We start from the raw sequence: 20,788 nt of genomic DNA, 5'->3' as shown, positions 1-20,788 counted from the left end.
CGACTGGTTTCCTTCTGGGAGTTTTTAGACCATGGGTTTTTTGTTCCTTAGAACTGGCGTCCTCACCGCTATTGGCATTTCCACTGCAGGTTCCATTCCTTTTTGCTGTTCATGGGGCACCCACCTTACGCAATTCGGGAAGTCAACATAAACAAGTTCTGCAGGATCCTCAGTGAATTCGCGCTGGAGTATCGCACCACCAGGGAAAGGGTTTTGCAGCAGAAACAGAAACGGGCCAACCACAGAGAGAGAAATAAGACCAGAGGGAAGATGATCACTGACGTAAGTTCCGTGAAACCCGTTGCTTTGTGTCATTTGTTGTGAAAGTAGATGAACCCCGCGCAGTGTGGGGCTGATCTTTTTTTTTTTTTTTTTTTTTTTTGGTGGAAAAAAATTCCATTTTTTAAAAAGTGCTCTTAAACCCTTCCTCTCCTATTACTGTGAAAATCTGCTATTATGACAGACATGGGATAAGTCCATGTGAATTAAGCCTATGTGGCTAGAGGAGGAACTTTAACCCATGTCGGGGTGTTATAGGCTGTGGTGTCATGAAAAGCTTGATGCTGTTTTCAACCTCTGGAACGTGGGTAAAAGTGGAAGAAAAGAAAAAATATAAAAGACAGTGCCGCATGTCCTAGGAAGACAGATATACTGATTTGGGAATTGAGTCAGGATTTTAATCGTTCTAACAGTGCTATACAACGAGTTGACACATGGACCACCCATTCAAGGCACTGAATTGAGAAAAAATGGATGTGATTGCTTAAAGACACAATCTGAGGGTCCCTTGGGTCAGAGAACCTTCAGATGGGAAGAGATCCACAGAACAGTGAATCCAACAGGAGTTCCCTACAGCCCCTTGGGGGTGGAAGTGGGCACCTGCACACTTTGTGTGCTTCCCTTGTTCCTGGGCTCCCCTCTCCCACCTCAGCCTGGAACCCCGCAGGCCACAGGTGCTGTGGGCATTCATATGCAAGACGCTCTGTAAGTGGATGGGAAAGGGATGTGTGAAGATGCCAGAGATGAAGACCCACCATGCAGATGCCTCTTTCTGGTGGGTCTTTAGGAAACTTAACTCATCTGTTTATGGATCTGTGAAGCACATTGGCACTCAGTGATACAGAGAATGGGATGGGTTAATGTCCAAACGGTAGAGTGCCATCATTCTAAGGGTTGCAAGCCTCCACTGAGCTCAAATTAGGCAGATTTCTTTGGGGAGGAATCAAATCAGTTCTGCCCACTGTCTCCAGGTAGGTGTGCATGTTGTAGGAGAAACAGAAGGCACGTGATTACTGGCCACATTCTTGAGGGATGTGGAGACAGGATCTATCAGCTCAGAAATTTTGTTGTAATTTTAAGACATTTCTAAGAACAACCAGAGACTCATCCCCTCACCCAGACTCCTTGTTCACCTGGAATTTTGTCAACCCTTACATCACTTCTCTGCAGAGGAGCCCTTTGCATAGCCTGCTGCTGTTCCGAATGCCCATGCCACGAGCTGAAATCTGGGTTTGGTAGGATGTGAAGCCTCCCAGAGGACAGCAACGGGAAGCAAACTGAATCCATCTGGGCAAACTGTGCCCACTTCTCATTCCACGGTGTTATTTTAAAAAGTTTTAAAAGGGGTTCCTTGTTTCTGAAGAAGTGAGACACATTGGCGGGTGAAAACTATACAAGCCCAATAGGCTTAATAGTTATGAAAACACAAAAATTTCTTGCCAAATTCTTGAGATTTCTTTTTTACAGATCCCACTAATTTTCGAATTCTGCCCTTCTCTGAAAACATTCAGCTTGCCTATTTATAAACAAGGTTAAATGTTTCTAGAGTTTGACTCAAAAATATTTAAATTGCCATTCAGATGTGGACAGAGCTGGCTTCAGGGTTCATCCTCCATGGGGTCCAATTTTCGGTGGTCAAAGTGGCATCATTCACGTAGAGAGACTGCCATCTGCTGGAAGATTAGGATATTGTCGCTCAAGACGAAGTGTAGAGCTACTTTTCCGGACTCTGAATTAGGTTCCCCTGGTGTGCCCACATGTGCAACTGCAGTAGAAGACAAGGATGCTCCAAGGATGTCCTCACGATTAGAAAGCCACACATACACAACTTAAACCACTAAAAACAAAACCTGGCAATGGATGGAGTCCCTGAACATTAGAGCTGGAAATGATTTTTAGAGAAAATAATTTTTAATATAGATGCTGGGTAAAATGAATGCAGAAGTGGTAGCAATTAGAGATGAGTTTAGGAAAACAATTATTGTTTAAGACACAGTGAAATCTGGGTAAAATCCAAAGACCCTACATTTGGAGTCTACCCTATATCTGCCCTTGTGTGCCTGGCACTCCTCTTCTTTCTCTGCTTCTGAAGTGCAGGCTGCTTTTCTCAAAATCCAGGAGCCTTCCCAGGTAGAAGTCAGTGAGAAACTAAGGGATTCCTCATCCTTGTGCCCTGAGCTAGTTCTAGACAAAATAGTGACATAGACAAGGCAAGCAGCATAAGACGCCGTAGCCCTGTCTGCTGTCATCATATTCAAGATGGGATGCAAGACCTCAGGCCATCAGTCCCAGGACCTCCCTATCAGGGCACAGGGGGGAGCACTGTTGACCTTGAAAATGAACCAGCTATTATTTTAGCAGCAAAATGAGTTTATTCAGGAATGGCAGAGGAACTGCAATTTGGGACATGCAGGCTATGACCAAAGCATAGGCAGGTCCAGAGAACAAAGGAGAGGAACGTTAATTTATTGAGCAAAGAGGGCATTGGGAAGGCTGTTTCCAGTGAAAGTCCCTTGGAAGAAAGTAAGCATTCAGGGTGGCAGTGGTTTCTCATGGGCGGAGTTGTGGCAGTTTCTCATTGGCTGGGCTGTTGCCAGGTCAGGAAAGAATCTTCATCCTTCTTGGGTTGTAAGTTAGTCTGCTTCTTGTTGGTGGCTGCAACTGAGGAGGGCACCCCCTCTGCTGTCCTGACTATTTTAAATATTTCCTTCAGTTTTGCAGGCATGTCAGCTTTGTCTTCTAGAAAAAGGGAATGCTAGTTCCTTTGGGGGACAGTGAGAAGGCTAGAGATTTTGTATATGTAGTGCCTTGCACTTGGGCTGATGGCTGAGAAAATACCAACAATCCCGTTTAAATAAATAAGCTCCAAGATAGACATAGAAATAGAGAGGACAGTTGTCTCTGGGTGTAGTGCCACTTGCCTGAGGGTGGTGGGAAACATGGCGAACCAGAAGCATTTTGTCATTTCAGCTCCTGAAAGTTGACTTGGTTCTTAAAAACCTTGTGTCCAATCTGCAGGCCTGGCTTTATAACCTCAGTGGAAACACAGGTTACGGTGAGGGTATTTTTCATCTAAAACCAAGAGATGGACATGACGTTCACCCTCAGTTTATTTTTAGGAGAGGGATATTTATTTAAAAGATGCTTCAAGAAGTTTATCTGGTGATAATTAAAAGTTGGGCACGTTCTCTCAGAAAGCCTCCATGAGAGGCGGGTAAGATTTTTAAAAGGACTGAATTTCATGTTTCTGAGGAGAGAGTAATGGGACCCATTCTGCTTGGGCAACTGTTGTGCCTATTCTGTCTGGGGTGTGTGTGGCAGGATTCATGGAGGCCCAGACCTGGCAGCCTGGGCAGGGAGGCTCAAGCACTCCGGGTGAGAGGGGGGATAGCAGTTGACAGGGAGCACCAGGCACATGGACGTTGGTTCACATGTAGAGGCCCTGATGACTAGCAGGTTGTGGTGGGTTTCACAGGATGTGGCCAGCTCAGGAGCAGGGCACAGAGCTGGGAGTGAGGTCTCCGGTAGTCAGGATACCAGGTACGCTGGCTATGCACCCTTGAATGGCCTCAGGAGGTTGGACTGGAGCCCCTCAAATGCCTCCTGACATTACTCAGAACTGGCCTTGGGGCTCAGAGAGGGAGTACTTGGCCACAAGCAGGAGGGCTATGCAGTCGGGGTCTGGCAGTTCCTGCATCAGGAGGGCGGACCCTGGTTGTGGCGGCCAGTTATTTTATTTGGAATATGGTGTGACATTGAGATGATCTCATCTTTGCTAACCTCTGTACCTTCTAAGAATCCCTTCTGTCTTTTCCATCCTGTCCTGTCCACTCGGGTAGACTGATGAAGAGGATGACATGGAGGTAGGACTGTTTCTGAACACGAAGAAGGCCACCGTTGACCTTCCCAAGCGTGCTGTAGAGTCTAACCTAACTTAAGCGGCATGAGGCATCAGCACCACCCAGTGCTCTAAACCATGCATGATTGTTTTCTGGTTGCTTTCCGTGTGATCACTAACCTCCTTACACGGGTTCTCATCATGATGGGGATGCCAGGAATCAAAAGGCTAAATGCATTTCCCAAGTCTCCCTCAGTCCCAGGCCCTGTCAAGAATGACAAGTTCGGCTGGTCTAATATTGGAGATATTTTCCCAATATTAGAGGGGTAGACAGGGAATTCTCCCTCCAGCCCCTTGGCTGAGACTTTGGGCAACCCCAGTATGAAAACTGGATTCTAGAATAACCATGAAAAGAGCCCTAAAACCAAAGAGAAAGTGGGACAGCAGCCCCAGATGTGGTCATTTCTCAAGGGCAGCCATTGACTTATGCCCCTTTTCTCAGCTGGCATCCATCGGACTCACTGGAAGTCATGCTTGCAGGGGTGGGATGTCAGGGGCTCCTCCTCCTGGCCCTGGTGCAGGTGGGAAAACCAGAGATGATGTCAGGGCTGATTGACCCCAGAAGATGAGGGAGCAAACAGATAGTACAAGCAGATGTGTCCTGGGCCCTGTTGCCATGGCTGAGACACTTGACAAAAAGAAGCCAGGAATCTGTGGGACTGCTCTTTGCAAACATTAATCTGACTTTCTCCTTCTCATCGGCTGTTTGGCCTTGTGTACATATGGCCCAGTGTTCTAGTGTACCTCTTGTAAAACATATATGCCCTGATTCTTTGCTGAGCTACAGTTAGAGGATATGATCATGTATATTTGATGCGTTTTCAAGCAACCCCATGTTTGACACAGCCAGAAGCAATGAGTACGGCCAAACTCCATTTCAGCATGAGTGTCTGTGTCACATGCTGGCCGGGGGCCTGAAATTGATTCCCTTGGGGCTTTTGGCAGGTCACTGAATCTTGGAGGGCTTCAGTTTCCTTCTCTGTCAAGTGGGATGGGGAATAGCTCTGGAAAGATTCTTCCCAGTTCTTTTACCATAGTAGGATTCTGTGACTGAATCCCACTTTTTAAATGCTAACATCCTAAGTGATCTACAAGAAAATTTTAACTGCTATCTGGTGCTAAATTAAAAAAAAAAAAAAAAACTCAATACATTTGATTGACTGGACATATTTAAATTCTCACATCAGGGCTTTGGTGTTAGAAACAGGTGGGGTTTCTGAATTCTTCCCAGGGTTGAGGTCCTTGGTCCTTAGCACCCACTGAGGGCAGCTGCGGGGGAGGGAAGGATATGGGCCTTCTGGGACCAGAGCTTTTTTTTCTGATAAGAGAACTTCCCGTCTGTCTGGATGTTTGTCATTGGCACAAGGAAAATGTTAGGGACAGCGGTGGAGAATGTCTCTGTGGAATGCACACAGACAAGGTTTTTTCCTCAATGGAAGTTGGTGTTCTGGTGAGTCATCTCATGCCCTTTCCCCTACTTTGGTCTTGCAGTCAGGCAAGTTCTCCAGCAGCTCTCCGGCACCCCTGAGCCCGCCGCAGGGCCTGAGCTATGCGGAGGATGCCACAGAGCATGAGAACATGAAGGCTGTGTTGAAGACTTCGTCGCCGGCGCTGGAAGATGCCACCCCGGTGCTGGGCGTCCGCACCCGCAGCCGAGCAAGCCGAGGTGACTCCTGGCAGGGGGGTGATTGAGGGGGTCCCCGTCATGGCGGTGCAATTGACAATGCCCAGGAAGTATCAGCTGAGGCCCACCCATGTTGACCTAGACCCTTGTCTTCACTCACATCTCTGGGACTCACTGTAAGTATTTCATCTCCAAACCACAGGGGCCTCCAGCAAGTGTAACTTCATTCACATGGGAGGAATCTAGGTTATGAATGGACCCTTGTGGGTTAAAGCAGGGGACAGCCAGCCATGGCCTAAGGCCCAATTCAGCCAGCCACCTGTTTTACCTGAGGTTTTCCCTGGAATGCAGCCTGTTGGAGGGGTGTGGGTGCTGTCCATGGTGCGTAAACGCGGCGTTGGCAGAGTTGGCTGGTTGTGGCAGAGACAAGTGGGGCCCGTAGAGCCCCAGGTTTTCACTGGCTGGTCCTGTGTAGGAAAGTTTGCTGGATTCAAGCACAGCCCCTTTTGCCTTTTTTAAATCGTTACAGGCATGAAGAAATGAAAACAAAAGATTGTAAAGACAGATAAGAGTTTTTAGGTTTGTTTCATAACTTAGTGGGGGCTATTTTATCCCACCAATAAATTATTTAGTAATTGAGAATGAGGTGCCTTTTTCACTTGAGAATGTGGGCGGTGGTCCTCCACTTTGACCTGAGAATGTTCGGTGGTGGTCCTCGATCCAGCCTGACAGCACAGGAACCCTCCTTAGTCTCCGTACTGCCTACAACACACGGCCCACGCTGTTGGTGCTGTCGCTTGGGGCCCCTGCGGTCGGGTCCCAGCCTGTCTCCCCACTTGGCACTCACTCTCCCCAACATGTGGGCACCACCCTTCTCACCCTGTTGTTCTGAGCGCCCCCTGCTGGTGGTGCTGTCTCTTTTCCTCTGCCAGTCCAGGCCCCATTCACCTCCAGAATCCACCTCCGCCTCTATACTCCTCAACTCATAGGGCTGCTCCTTCCTTCCACGGATTCCCGAGCCCCCAGTTTAGGCTGCCTCAGGATTACAGACTTTATCACTAAAGAGAGCAAACTCCTGAAGGATAGGCTTTCTCCTCTCGGTGTTTGCTTGGCATATGCTAGGTGCACCTCTGGAGGAAGGCATTATTACTTACTGTCTAAGCTGTTGTGCTCCGGCGTGTGGCAGTGGTTCTGGTAGTCATTATACTGGGTGACAACAGAGAACAGACCGGGTAAACCGGGTTGTGGGTTAGCTTACCTATCACAAAAACTCGGTAAAGCAGTGAGTACATGCAGTGCCCATCGGGCATTGTCCCAGGCTTAGGAGAACATTGGGACTCACGAGATGGCAGCTGGAATGTTGAGCTGCAACCTGGAGAAGGCCCGTCAGTGACTCTTAACTGCTTTTGCAGATCAACCAGTACTTTGGGAATTTTGCTGTTGTCAACTCTCTTCCATATAACAAGGATAATAATAATAGTAGTAGTAATACAGTAATAATAACTTCAACATAAAAAATAATTGTAGTTTCCAGTTTTATTTAGAAGAGAGTGGGTTACATGACACATACAGTTCCTTGGAGCTTCAAGGACCACAAGCTGCCACCGACGGAGGAGTTTTGAAAGGGCTTCCAGGCAGTGTGCCAGATTCCTCAGGTTTATGTGGAATTCCCTAGTGGAAATGCACTTCGGGATTTTTTATGAAATTACCAGATTTTGGGTTTTTTTCTTCATGTGAGTTCAATATATCACTCTAGTTCCTTTCTCTGCTTCTTAATGTTGGACTTCAGTCTTTATCTTTTAGCAGGGTTTTTACTTGGATAGGCAGTTAAGACGACAGGAGAAGGGCTGCCTTCAGCCACCTTTGCCCCAGTGTTATCCTGAGACACAGATGGCAAAGTAGGAAAGTCCTGTCTTCTACTACAGCTTTGATGCCCAAACTATACCCCAAATACTTGCAAATGTTATTATTATGTCAAAGAACCAAAAATTGGGTTCTCTGAGGTTTGGTTTTTCCAAACTCCCTGACTTCTAGGTAGTCTTGGTTGTGGAGTTAGGAGAAGAAAATACAGAAATATTATGCTTTATCAATGAAAGAGCAGGCTTTTGGTGACCAACAGTAGACAGATAAAGCTGTGAAGAACCACAGTTCTGAACACTCTATGTGGTACATTTCGATTGTCGCATTTTCTTTTGCTTTTCATGTTATTTATTTGAGAGAGAGTGCGTACACATGGAGGTTGGGGGGTGACAGAGGGAGAGGAAGAGAGAATCTCAAGCAGACTCCCTGCTAAGCTAGGAGCCCAACACGGGGCCTGACCTCACAACCCTGAGATCATGACTTGAGCTGAAATCAAGAGTCGGATGCTTAACTGACTGAGCCACCCAGGCGCCCCTGGTTATCTGATTTTCTACAAGGAAGGAGAGGTGTCCTCTTTTTGGCCAGTGCTATCTAGAAAAGGCCTCCATTTCTCAGAAAAGCCAAGTAGTGATAAGTAGAGAAAGGATGTGTGAGCAAGAAAGATATAAAAGGAGAGGAAAAGGTGGGAAAGGTCAGATGGTAAAGAAAATAGTACCATTAAATGCTTAGCAGTAAAGATTATCATTCTACATGAAGCATAAAACAGGGATAAGAATAAAAGAAAAAAACACAGCTTGGCTGTGTTTTGGAGTGTGTGGATGGGAATCACTTGTAACTCGGTACTCAAAAAGACCCAAGACATTCCATAGGTGAGTCTAGACTCTCTGAGCTCCAGCAGCTCTTGCAGGCTTTCTGTCCTGGCCACCTGAGCCTTCGGCTCAGGTCATGATTCCATAACCCTGGGATAGAGCCCTGCATCGGGCTCTCTGCTCAGCAGGGATCCTGCTTCCTTCCTCTCTCTGCCTCTCTGCCTACTTGTGATCTCTGTCAAATAAATAAATAAAATCTTTAAAAAAAAAAGAAGAAGAAGAAGAAGAAGATGATGATGATGATGATGAAGGGGAGCATTAATGTCTGCACTGAGTTGACCACAACCATCAGGAGCCTTGAGGTCCTATACCTGGGTGGATTCAAAGGTAGCTCCATGGAAGCCATCTGGGGAGATGGAATCTAGTTTGCCTAATGGAACATACAGAATATATTAATTTTAAAAGAGAGAGAATATATTAATTTTAGAAAGGAAGGTTGTTCAGTTTCTCTGTATTTTCAGGGACTTCTGCTTCTAGATGGAACATAGCAGGGCAGGCAGGCCACCACTCCTTCTAAAACAACTAGATTTTTTATTTTTTTTTTAATAATGGCAGGAGCTTTCTTTTTAAGGGTATCAGCAACCTGTGAAGGGAAAGATAACTAGACAAACTAGAATTGTAGATGAGCTGAGCATGCCACTTCAGGGCCATTTGCCAAGCCTGGGCATAGGCTGAGAATTGGACCTGCTCTGGGCAGAAAGACTCGACTAGGAGAGAGAAGCCAGCAGAATGTCTAATAGCCACATAATGTGGCTCAAGGGATTAGAAGTAGAGGATCTGCAAACTCCTAGAATGTTTTCTCCATGAGACCTTGGCAAGTGCCAGGACAGCATGGAGAAGGGGAGGGAGTGGAACCAGAAAGGCTGGAAGAAATCTGTAGCCTTGAAGGTCTGAGAAAACAAAGCTAGAGTAAGCACTTTTAACAAATACAGATATTTAGAAAGAGATGGGGACAGATGCTTCATTAGTACTTCACTGTGTCTGGTCCCAGCCCCACTCAGTACTTCACCAGGTCTGCTTCACAGAAAAGAGTGAAGGCTGGGGGAAATGACTCTGATCCCAGTCTCTGCGTCTTTCTGTACACAAAATGCAGTGCATGGTCCAAATCTGAGCCAAGAGGAGAAAGGAATATTTGGCCAACAAGGAAAAGGAGGCAGTAGCAGCAGATCCACAGGTTGTCCAGATGTTGAAAATTGCAACCAAGTTTTAACCATTGCAAATGTTAGAGAATGTTAAGGAAAGTATAGGCAAATTTATTAAAAAGTGGATCATTTCAACTGCAGATTGGAACTTATTCTTAAAAATAATCAAATGGACGTTCGAGAACTACGAAAGAAATATCTGCATTAAGGAACTCATTGGATGGGTTTAAGAGCAGACTCTCCCCAGCAAAGGAAAGGGTTAGTGCATTCAAAGACAAGTTATTAGAAAATGTGCAAAGTGAAGTATAGTGAGGAAAAAGTGGATGGAACAGAATAAAATATAATCAAATGGTCTCACCTGTGTGTAACTAGAGAAGCGACAGAAGGACAAGAAGCATTAACTCAAGAGCTAATGTCTACGAATCTCCCAATGCTGATGATAGGTATCAACCCACATATTTAAGAAACTTAACAAATCCAAGGAGAATAAATAAAAAGAAAACTGTGCCTAGGTGTAATGTAGGCAGACTGCTAAAACCCAATGATGAAGATAACATCTTTTAAAAAGTCAGATGGAAAAGATAAATTACCTTCTAAGTTACAACCATCATAATGAGGACTCCGTGTTATCAGAAGCTGTGGAAGTCAGGAGAAAGTGAAATGACATCTTCAAACTGCCAAGAGGAAAAGCTCTAAACCTAGAAGTCTGTATCCAGGGAAGTTCTTTCAGAAACACAGGAAAAATTTTATTACATTAAAATATAATCTTTTTGATATAATTATTTCTAATTTAAACTGTTACTTAAGGTTATACTTTTAAGGGGAAATTAAAATTACAGTGTTTTCTTTCCAACTGCAATTTACATTTTTTTTAATTGAAGTATATTTGGCACACAATGTTCTATTAGTTGCAGGTGTGTAACATTGTGATTCAATGAGTGTATGAGTATATGTTATCAGTTTACATATTTTTTAAAATGAAGTAAAAAGTAAAGTGATATGGTGCTATCATAATCTATAATGCCTCATTCCTTCTACCATATCCCAGTGTATATAAATGTCTTGCGGACTGCCTGGGTGGCTCAGTTGGTTAGGCATCTGACTCTTGATTTTGACTCAGGTCATGATCTCTGGGTCATGAGATTAAGCCACATGTCAGGCTCCACACTCAGCAGGGGAGCTACTTGAGATTCTGTCCCTCTGCACCGCCCCACACACACACACATGTGCCCACATGTGCGCTCTCTCTTTCTCTAAAATAAAGTTCAAAAAAATCTTGCTAACATTTGAGAGACTGTGGTGAGCCAGTGGCCTCTTGGGGTCTGTAAAAAGTATGAGTAGTGTTTCCCTGATGCTCTGTGTGGGTGCAGGCTTCCAGGGCAAAAAGCTTATACATGGCCAGAAAGAAAGCATACAAACAGTTACCAGGCAGGAAAGTAACCAAAGAGAGGGGGGGGGATAAAAAAGCAGAATCAGGACTGAGGTCACAAAAGGATGACATCATCACAAAACCAAGTCTGGCAATCCTGCACATATGGCAACACATCCCTTTGAAGCATCTCCTGACATATTACAGTAAAAGCAGATCCCTAGGGACATCTGAGATGGGAAGAATTGGGAATTCTTAGTAGGAAGATTAGAGGATGCCTTCATTTTTGGCCCAGTGCTCTGAAAATGTATTATGAGCAAATACAGATGATTGAAAATTGTGTGTTTTTGGAAGGATAGCTTGGCATTTTGAAATGAGACACAGAATTATAAATCAGTGGGTAAAAGGGAAAACTCGAAATTGCTGGGCCAAACACAATTGCACTATTGATTGCTCTATCTGCTCTGAGAAAGATCATTGTTCAGAAGTGCTGAAGGGTCCCAGTGTCAGAGCTGTGCCAGTGTGTGAGGACTCTTGCTTCCAATTAGACCACCTGAACCATCCTGAGAAGGCAGAAAAATTTAGCCATTTCAAAAATTCTTTTCTGAGAAGAGCCTATTCTTAAAGGGTTTTATGTTGCTGGAAAATCTAATCTGATAGAAGCAAGTAGATCAAGTGAACTTGGGCATAAGCAGAAAAGATACAGTTACTGGTTTTATATATACCAGTGCTGTGGCTGTGCTCACATTCATACGACAAATGTTTAAAATAACAACAACAATAACAACAAAACTTTGTTGTTGGAATACACGTTGACCTATAGCCACAGGTCTCAGACACGTGCATGTGGTGGAACCCCAGGAATCCTGCTACTCCTTTTGCAAAGTGTGAACTACTTATATATGCAATTCAGCAATGTGCTTTTTACTGGCAGAAATTAGGAGTGAATCATAACATATTACGTATTTACTGGAAAATTTCAACCACAAACACGTGTCCATAAAAATTACAATCTACTGAACAGTGATCAGCTATTCTTAACTATTGCCGTCAATATCCAAATGCCAAAAGCTTTTAAAAAATTAGTATGAGAGAAGTGCCTCGGTGGCTCAGTTGGTTAAGCATCTGCCTTCAGCTCAGGTCATGATCCCAGGGTCCTGGGATCAAGCCCCACCACAGGCTTCCTCTCTCAGTCAAAAAAATAAATAAAATCTTTTTAAAAAATTAGCATGCTAATTTTTTAAAAAGATTTTACTTATTTATTTGACTGAGAGAGACAGCGAGAGAAAGAACACAAGCAGGGGGAGTGGCAGAGGGAGAAGCAGAGCTGAAGGCAGACGCTTAACCAACTGAGCCACCCAGGTGCCTCTCCTGCTACGATTCTTTAAAGGTTAGGTAATCCAGGGTGCCTCAGTCAGTTAAGCAGTTGACTCTTGGTTTCGGCTCAGATCATGATCTCAGGATCATTAGATCAAGCCCTGTGTTGGACTCTGTACTCAGCTGGCAGTCTGCTAGAGATTCTCTCTCTCCCTCTCTCTCTCTGTCCCCCTACACTGTGCGCTCACTTGTGCTAGCTCTCTTTCTCTAAAAATAAATAAACCTTAAAGTATAATGAAGTTCCTTGGGAAAAAAAAAAGATTAAGCAGCCCAAAGCTAAACCATTATAAAATCTTTCTATTTAACTATTTCTATTTTACTAGAAGAAAGTTAGGGTTAGTTGACATTCACTAGGCATAGAGAGCCGTGGATAGAGAGCTGAATGAACCCATTTCTCCGGACATTACTGGGTGGACATCGCGGAGTGTCTGTGCTGTGCTCTGTGCTGTGATGTGTGCGCTCCCAGGATCATGGGGCTGGTTGGGTGGAGGCCTTCCGCAGCCGTGTTCAGGGGAGCAGGTAAGTGCTCCAAGTGCGCATGCGTGAGGGTGAGTCCTCGCGGTTCCCGCAGGCTCACGCTGCCGCCCCGGCCGCGGCTGTGGCCGGTCACTGACAGCGCTCTGTGCCTGGAAGAACGTGTTGGCATTTTCTCTAGTGTGTTCCTTCTCTCTGGTTCAGGATCCGCCAGTTCCTGGACTATGGGAACCGATGACTCCCCTAACGTCACGGACGACGCAGCCGATGAGATCATGGATCGCATCGTCAAGTCGGCCACCCAGGTGCCCAGTCAGCGGGTGGTGCCTCGGGAGAGGAAGCGCTCCCGGGCCAACCGCAAGTCTCGTAAGTGCCTTGGGGCGGGCGTGAGGGACTTGCCCTAGGGGGACCTGCCCTCCTGACCAATACACCTGGGGAGGAGCGGTCACTGAGGGGCCGGCTCCAGTCCTCAGTCAGTGACACGTGGAGGGTCCACCCAAACTCACCCACGAAAGGTCTCCTTGCCAGTGTGGAGGAGGGGGCTGCAGCCACACCCCGTCCAGTACATTTGCCACTTCTGGTCAGGCCTCCCTCAGTTCTTGCCTGTTCCCAAGAGCGTCTGAAAGACCCTTGAATATATCTGGCATGTAGGGGTAGGTGCAGGGGGGCCATTTGGCAAGCACTGCCCCCAGATTCTTTGCCAAATCTGTATTTCTGCATCGGGCCACTTTGTAGCTGAAGATGGTTCTCCTAGGGATTCACTGCTGCTCGCAAACATGTCAGAGGTCAAAACCAATGGTTTTTATGGTCATTGGGGTGCTTAGAATACTTAATGTTAATCTAGATTGACCAGTTTGATTTGTTTCTTTTGGCACTCAATGGAGAAAGAAGTCCACTAAATCAAAGGGATCGATTTTTCCCCTTTGAACACTCTGCCTGTTCCCACTCACAGGATGGTGGGTGTAGGGCTGCCCCTGTAGGCACCATGCTAGCTCTCCCAGGGGCTGCTCTCCAGGTTCCTCTGTATCCTTTGGCATATGTCTGCATTAGCCATGACCTTCTCATGTTTTAGGAAAGAGCTCAGCCCCCAGCCTCTGGTCCCGATGGTGTGCCACTTGGCTCAGGAGACCAGCTTGGGTCTCTATCGGCTCTGCCTCCAGGAATCAGGGATGGTGAGAGGCACAGGGATTTTGACTGTCACAGGAAGGAAGCCTGTTTACCTCTGCCTGTAATGGCTTCAAAAAGTGAAAGGAGATTGACTCCAGGTAGGCGGGAGTTCAGTAAGAACTCAGACTCAGTTTGATGCCACCTTTGAGATTATACACGAGGTGGGGGGCGGGGGAGGGGAGATCAAGGTTTGAGCCGCAGAGCCCAAGGGAGAGGGCTGAGAAAGGATGCCATGCAGGGGGGGATGCCCTCATGGAAGGTGGGCATTGTGGGGCCAGAGCTCTCAGAGAAGGAGACTGCAGGAGGCAGTGACCTGGCCAGTCCCTGGAGGCCTAGGCTATGTGCTCCTCCCCCAGGTTAGATGCCTGTGTTGGCGAAGAGTGTAGACCCTGCCCTCTGGTCTAGTCTAGAGGGAACCAGATTCTTAGAGAGATACATAATGTCACTGGGAACAATAACACAGTCATAATTAATTTTCCTCTTCAATCTGGCCAGGGAGATATTTTGCCTGTTTTTGTGGCTGACATAAACTAATTTCCTGTGGTATCATTTCCATTCCAATCTTATGCAAAACAGCCGTATATTCTTTTTGTTTAGCCAAACACATTTTATTCTGCGATGCAGTTACTACAACAAATACAGCCCTGCATGTGTGTAAGTGTTTATCTGTAACAGGCTTAATTTATTAGTAATGGCACCATCAATAGAAATTTAAGATGGGGGAAAGTTACTTTGATTTCTTTTTAAGGGGGATGATAAACTCCAGCTTTCTCGCAAGAGGTTAAATGAATAAGAAAAAAACCAATTTGCAAAATCGATGTGAAGTTCCATGGTATGGGTCTCCATCTCAAACAATGGTGTATTTGATTTGATTGTTTAATGGCCGTGATGAGGCAAGGGGGTGATGAATAACCAATGTATTGGGGCAATCACTCATTTGGCTGAAGACAGTAATAGTCCGACTATTGCAGGAAACCAAACAGAATCCATCCCATAATCTAGAAATTTACGACCTCCAAGCCACTTGAGAATCTTCCAAGATAATTAAATGTCTGCGTTCGTGTTTGATGCTGGTGACTAGGACCGCACATGCCAAATGTCCTCCTAAATCTTGAAATATGCAGCTGGTGGGGACACAGGGAAGGCGTCTTAATCAATTCGCAGGTTCCCATGGCTCAGCTCCGCTTTTCCAGCTGGTGACAACCCGGTCTCATTAAGTGAAGTGTTTTGACTTGTCCAGTTGATTTTTAGCCTGTGAAATGGTCGATCCAATGTTCTTTCATGTCCCTGTCCCTGATTCGAGCAAAGGTTCTACAGTTGGCCGGTGGATCAGACCGAGGGAGAACATTCTGGGAGGGTTTTGTTTTTTTTTCTTATATAGGTTTTTCTCTTCATCATATTGGGGCAACTATTTTGTCCCAGGGCGGTTTGTTCTCTTAGGCATCCTGGATGTTGGCCTTCTCTAGAAAATCCTAAAGCTGAATGGCATTTGAAGTATCCTTACCACTGTAATTGTGCAGAATGGGCCGTAGTAACTAGTAAGGAGGGGGAGCTGCTTCCCCATGTTCTTTTCTCTTGGACCTATCTTTGGAGGAATGTCTCTGCCCAGCTGGCTGGCTACATATGGCCAATAGCCCAGACTATCGAAGAACAGAACAGGGTTTAGGGACTCATAATCTCTCTGTTCTCTTTTCCTGGGGAGCCAGATCTTGTCACAGTAGAGAGGCTAGGTACCATTTTCATATTTGAGTTTCCTTCTAAGGTGGGGGCCTGGGCCCCACCTGTGACATGACTATGAAGTTTGGGCACAGAGCTATATTTCTGTAAAGATGTGATTGCTTTGATGTGACTTACAAATAAACTGGCCAATTTCTTAGCTAATTAAGATCTTAAGGCTGATCACCCTTAGAACAACAGTTTCTCAGTGGAAAGAGCCAGAAGTCTAATTCCAGGGACTGCTGAGAAAGGAGCACAGAAACTTGATTTGATCTGATGCTCTGACCCCCAACAGCCCACGCCCCCCCCAACCATGACTGCCTCCTCGTCATGTCCTGAAGCTTCAGCATCCCTCTCAAAGGGCATGTGACATAGCTCACATTGATTTGATGTAACTAAAATTTATTTCTTCTACAGAATTTTGAGGGGTAGAGCCATGCTGTCTGTTTAGTAGAATTTGATGGAGAAGGAAAACCATCGAATCTGAAAAATTATTGAATTTGTTTTAGGGAAAGCAGGAGCTATGCCTCGCAAAATATTAGATCTGGCCCTGGATCTGATCAGTACACAGCTTTGTTTACTTGTCCCTATGTCTCCAAGGTGGTTAATCAATTTTCCCATTATTCTCATTAAGGAAAACTTCCCTGTGTTTTGTTTAAATAGTTTTTGCTTACTGATTATGAATCATTTTTATATTCTTTTATAGGGCAAGTTAACAACAGAGGTTTTAAAACTCATGCTCTTGCAATAGAGTAAAATAAGATGTTAGTGGAAAGGATAAAAAAAGGCTCAAACTTTTGTCTTCTCCCCAACAACTTCATTCCTATTTACTCAGCCCCTGAGTTCATTACAGAAGGACTGACCTTCCTCTGAAGACAGCTAGCTGAGGTGCTCATGGGACAGGAGGACAGAAAGAAGTCCAAGTGAGGACTGACCGTCTGTTCCCTGAACCATGTGGGGAGTTGCTGCCTTGTGCAGGACCAGCTGGAGGGTGTGTGCCTCATGGGAGGAGGGGTGCCACCCATGTTTTCTCCAGGCTACAGAAGAGGGTGACCAGAACAAGCTGGAGCTGACCGTGGCTTTCTGATTTCTTGTGGCCTCCTTTAAGCCTCTGGTGATTTTAAGTTTTTTCTCTTTAGAAAAGTGAGAGCAGGAAGTGAGGAAGGCATTTGCAGCCTTTGCTCTGCATTGGGAGGGTCTTGGAGGTAGGGATAGATAGTCCCCACCTGTCCTGCAGGAAAGAGACTTGAAGGGCTATGGGGGGTGGGGGTGATGGAGGACGTCATCAGAGTCTGGGAGCTTGGAAGAGCAGTCAGGCCCAAACAAGAGGAGGTGCTGTCCGAATGCCCAACAGACCCCATGTCACCCAGACCCTGAAGGCGGGCCCAGCAGTAGGGTGTATAGGCCTCACACCCAAGCCTGGAGGCCCAGCCAGAGGTCAGGACTCTGATGCAGCAAGAAGCTCGGCTAGAAGCTTCGGGTCAAAGAGGCAGATGCAGGAAGAGTTTGGAAATATTTTACTGTGTTGGGTGGCCCTCTGGCTTCAAGTTCAGACAGCTCATTCTCCCAAACTGGGAACTCCCACTCTCCTGAAAAAGGAGAGGCTGGCTTCTCTGTCTTCCCCCATTTCTGGGTGCGAGGTGCCCATTGGACTCAGAGTTGGAGATTCGGGAGGAGGGAGGATCAGTGAAAGGAGGAACCTGGAGTCAGTTTGTCCTGCCTGTGAGAGCCGCTCTGAAAGCAAAGCAAAGAGGGTTCCTGTAAGGGGCTTTGGAAAGTGCCAGGCTCCTTCCTGACATGAAAATAGTGTATTTCATGGACTTTGCTGCTTTGCAGTTCCCGTGGAATCTGTTTCCCTGTGTGGAACGTACCCATTCATACAAAACAGCTGGAGACGGGGTCCCTCCTCACTCACTCAGCCCCACTGAGCCTCAGTCTGCTGTCCAGTGAGGCCAGCAGGGCCCCCTCCCAGGTGGTTGTGAGCACTGAGTGAGGTGCTCTGCATCTGACAGGTTCCCACCGTCCTCCCTCCCCAGCTCTGTCACGCTGCTGCCCAAGGGACCCCAGCCAGGGGGGAATATGAGGCTGAAGTCACATGAGAGCCCAGGCACAGGAAGCACACCTACCTAGCTGTCACTCTGCTACAGCACCCACCTGACTCGGCCTGCGGGGATTAGACCAGACTCATCTTCAGCTCTCCTGTCCCCCAGGGTGCAGTTTGAGTGGGCTTGTCACTGTGCACCCAAGGCTGGGTTGTCACGAGCATTTCCATGAATGTCTTCTTTCTGTCCCACTACCCTACCCACGCTGTCGTATTGCACTGAGACAGCATGCCTCCTCCCAGGTGTGGAGGACATTTTAAGAGCTTGACACTTTTGAAAAGTATTGATCAGTTCCCTTGTAAAATGCCTGTCCATTTAGGAAATCTCTGCTTCTAATAGACAGATTGCTGAGAAAAAATAAGATGGAGGATGGACACAAGAAAAGGGGCTCGTATGATTAGATAATCAACGTTAACAGAACAAAATGAGCCAACACACAGGAAGTCTAATAAAGAATCAATAAGCACGATAGAGCTTAAAACAGTTCTCTGTATTTAAGTCCAAAGAGGCATGAGTGAAGCCACCATTTCGACTCCACTCAGGGGACAGGTTCCTCAAGAAACAAGGCGTGAATAAATAGCAGCAGGCTTGTCGCTTCCCAGCAACCAGGCACATAATTTAAGACCTCTTGACATTCTGATATTAGTCCCCGTAGTCCTAGACATGGTACTCTCTGTATACATGGTAGAAAATTTTTAGTATTATCTTAGGGATTACAAAAAAGCTAACTTATTTCCAAATTGTTTGGCATTCTGTGCAAAAGAGAAAAAGAACTATCAGTGATCTAAAGGTGAAAGGGTGCTAATAGATTTCTGTCATATGGAAGTAAAACTCGGTGGATGTCCCATGGGTATGAAAGGTGGTCCCAGGGACCCACCCGTTTCCAGGGTGGGCTGGGTCTCACATGTCCTGCCTTAAATCCATCTGTGGACCACTTATTGTGTGCCCTTGGGCCAGGGACTTGTCTCTCTGTGCTGTCCGCTCACTCGCTGGAGAAATAATAACGGGACTCTTCTCACAGGGTTTCCATAGAATTATATTCCACGGATTCTACGTGGAATCATCCGGGTTAACCCTCAGTAAGTGGAGGCCGCCGTCACTGTTATTCTCAGATTCAGCTCATTCTTAGCGAAGAGCTGCCTGAGAGCACTTTGTGGGATCAAACTATTTTTCAATTCTGGGGGCGGTGAGAGAAAAAGAACTTTCGGTTTTTCCCTGAAAAAACATGATACATGAGAGGCTCTCATGTGTCTGATGCCGCTGCTGTCACCACCGCCTTGTGAGAGTGTCACAAGAGCCAGGGGCAGCGAGTGGCTGCTGGGGACAGCAAAGTGACCCATGCCGTCTGTGGAAGAGCTGCAGGGCACGTAGGGATCAACATTTGCAGGGTCTGGTCTCTGTAGGGTGGCTGCAGGCAGGGGAGGCAGGTGCGTGTGACAGGCCGGGGAGCAGCCACGCTGCAGGCAGAGTGTTGGCGCGGGAAGCGGGAGTTGGGAGCGGAGAGGGGCCCAGACGTTATCATGTCAGACGTGTGCCAGTGCCCGCCTCCTGGGACTGGAGAAATCCCCTCTCTGATGACTTGTTTTTTTTTTTTTTCCTTTCTTTCTTTTTTTAAAATGTTATTATGTTAGTCAGCACCCAGTACATCATTAGTTTTTGGTGTCATGTTCCATGTGATGACTCATTTCTATTGTACAGGGTCCATATCCTGCCTGCCCACTTGCTGGTCCCCTCTTTTTCTTATGTCCCAGTCCTTTTTCACTTTCCAGAAACAGTGAGAGCCAACACCCTCTCCAGCCAGGGTCTGCTACCCTGAGTGTTTCTCCTCATACTGCATCCCCGTCAGTCCCCTGCCTCCCTGACTGCCCCACTTGGCTCAGGGTAGAGGCACAGGTAACATTTGCTGAGTGAATGAATGAATGAACAAGTGAATGAACGAATGAAGAGCAGGCAGATGGAGGAATGGACACCCAAAGAGACCCTTGCTATGAATTTTAACTAATCATCTTCATTTCACACGTCTTTTCAAGTGATAATGTGACTTTTTAACAAAAGAAGAGCTCAGATTCTTAAGGTCTTTGGGGGCTACTATATAGGGTAGTTGTATTTAATATGAGAGAATTTATCTCAGTTGTCACGAAGACCCGCAGTAAGTTGGATTCCATTAATGGGGTGGGTTTTTCTGTGGATTCCTTTCTCGGGACACATCTGGGGAGCAAAGAGACGTGGCCCATGCTGGCTTTTTCCTCTGCAGCAGAGAACACCTTGGCCCAGGCAGAAGGGGCCAGGGAGGACCCCCCCAGGGTGGCCCCTCAAAACTAAGAAGAGGCTACAAAGCTGAGGACGCAGGCTCTGTGTGGCCGGGCAGTGGGGGCAAAGCAGCGCCATTACACTTGGTTCTAGTCTCTGCACCTGTCCCAGAGAGGCTGGCGCAGTGCCCTTGTCGGTGAGATTCTTGCACATCCTACAAGGTGCTAGGGTCCTCACTCAAGTATTCCCGTGAGCTGAGCTGAACTCCACAGTTAGGGGATTAAAGCAAGTGTGTGAACAGGTGTTAAAGAAGCATCTCTAAATGCCCTCCTGTGAGATGCCTGTCAGCTCCGGAAGTCTCCTGTAGTCATCTGGCCTCCACGTATCCCCGGAGGCTCAGCAATTACACTTCGTAGACTCCTGGCCAGGCCACCCCCCGGCCTAGCAAAATTCAGGATGCCCTTTGTGTGCAGCATGGTCCTCAACCCGAATTTTGTGTCTTGGAAGAGAGGTCTTGGCAGTCCTTGTCAAGAATGAGAAACATTTTATCTTATTTTCTGCCATTAAAATTATCTTTAACAAACACTTGAAGGAGTGTTTAAAAAACATAAAAGGTTATTGCAAACTAGTATTTTTATTGCTGCCCCATAGAACAAATTCC

At 46.4% G+C, this 20,788-nt stretch overlaps 1 protein-coding gene across 16 annotated transcripts in view; it reads left to right on the top strand.

Annotated features, from left to right (window-relative positions):
- FHOD3 (formin homology 2 domain containing 3) overlaps positions 1–20,788 on the top strand; it is a 458,821-nt gene that overhangs the window by 435,790 nt on the left and 2,243 nt on the right. For 12 of the 16 annotated variants that reach the window (XM_059139157.1, XM_059139159.1, XM_059139160.1 and 9 more), the window contains 4 exons: positions 90–282; positions 4,119–4,142; positions 5,669–5,843; positions 13,097–13,258. In XM_059139157.1, coding sequence (XP_058995140.1) covers positions 90–282; positions 4,119–4,142; positions 5,669–5,843; positions 13,097–13,258 — 554 coding nt within the window. The remainder of the gene's footprint in view (positions 1–89; positions 283–4,118; positions 4,143–5,668; positions 5,844–13,096; positions 13,259–20,788) is intronic. The other 4 variants (XM_059139158.1, XM_059139172.1, XM_059139170.1 and 1 more) reach the window with 1 other exon arrangement.

Source organism: Mustela lutreola, chromosome 11, assembly GCF_030435805.1.
Source record: "Mustela lutreola isolate mMusLut2 chromosome 11, mMusLut2.pri, whole genome shotgun sequence".
Classification (NCBI taxonomy): Eukaryota; Metazoa; Chordata; class Mammalia; order Carnivora; family Mustelidae; genus Mustela; species Mustela lutreola.
This window is presented reverse-complemented; position numbering and strand designations above follow the sequence as displayed.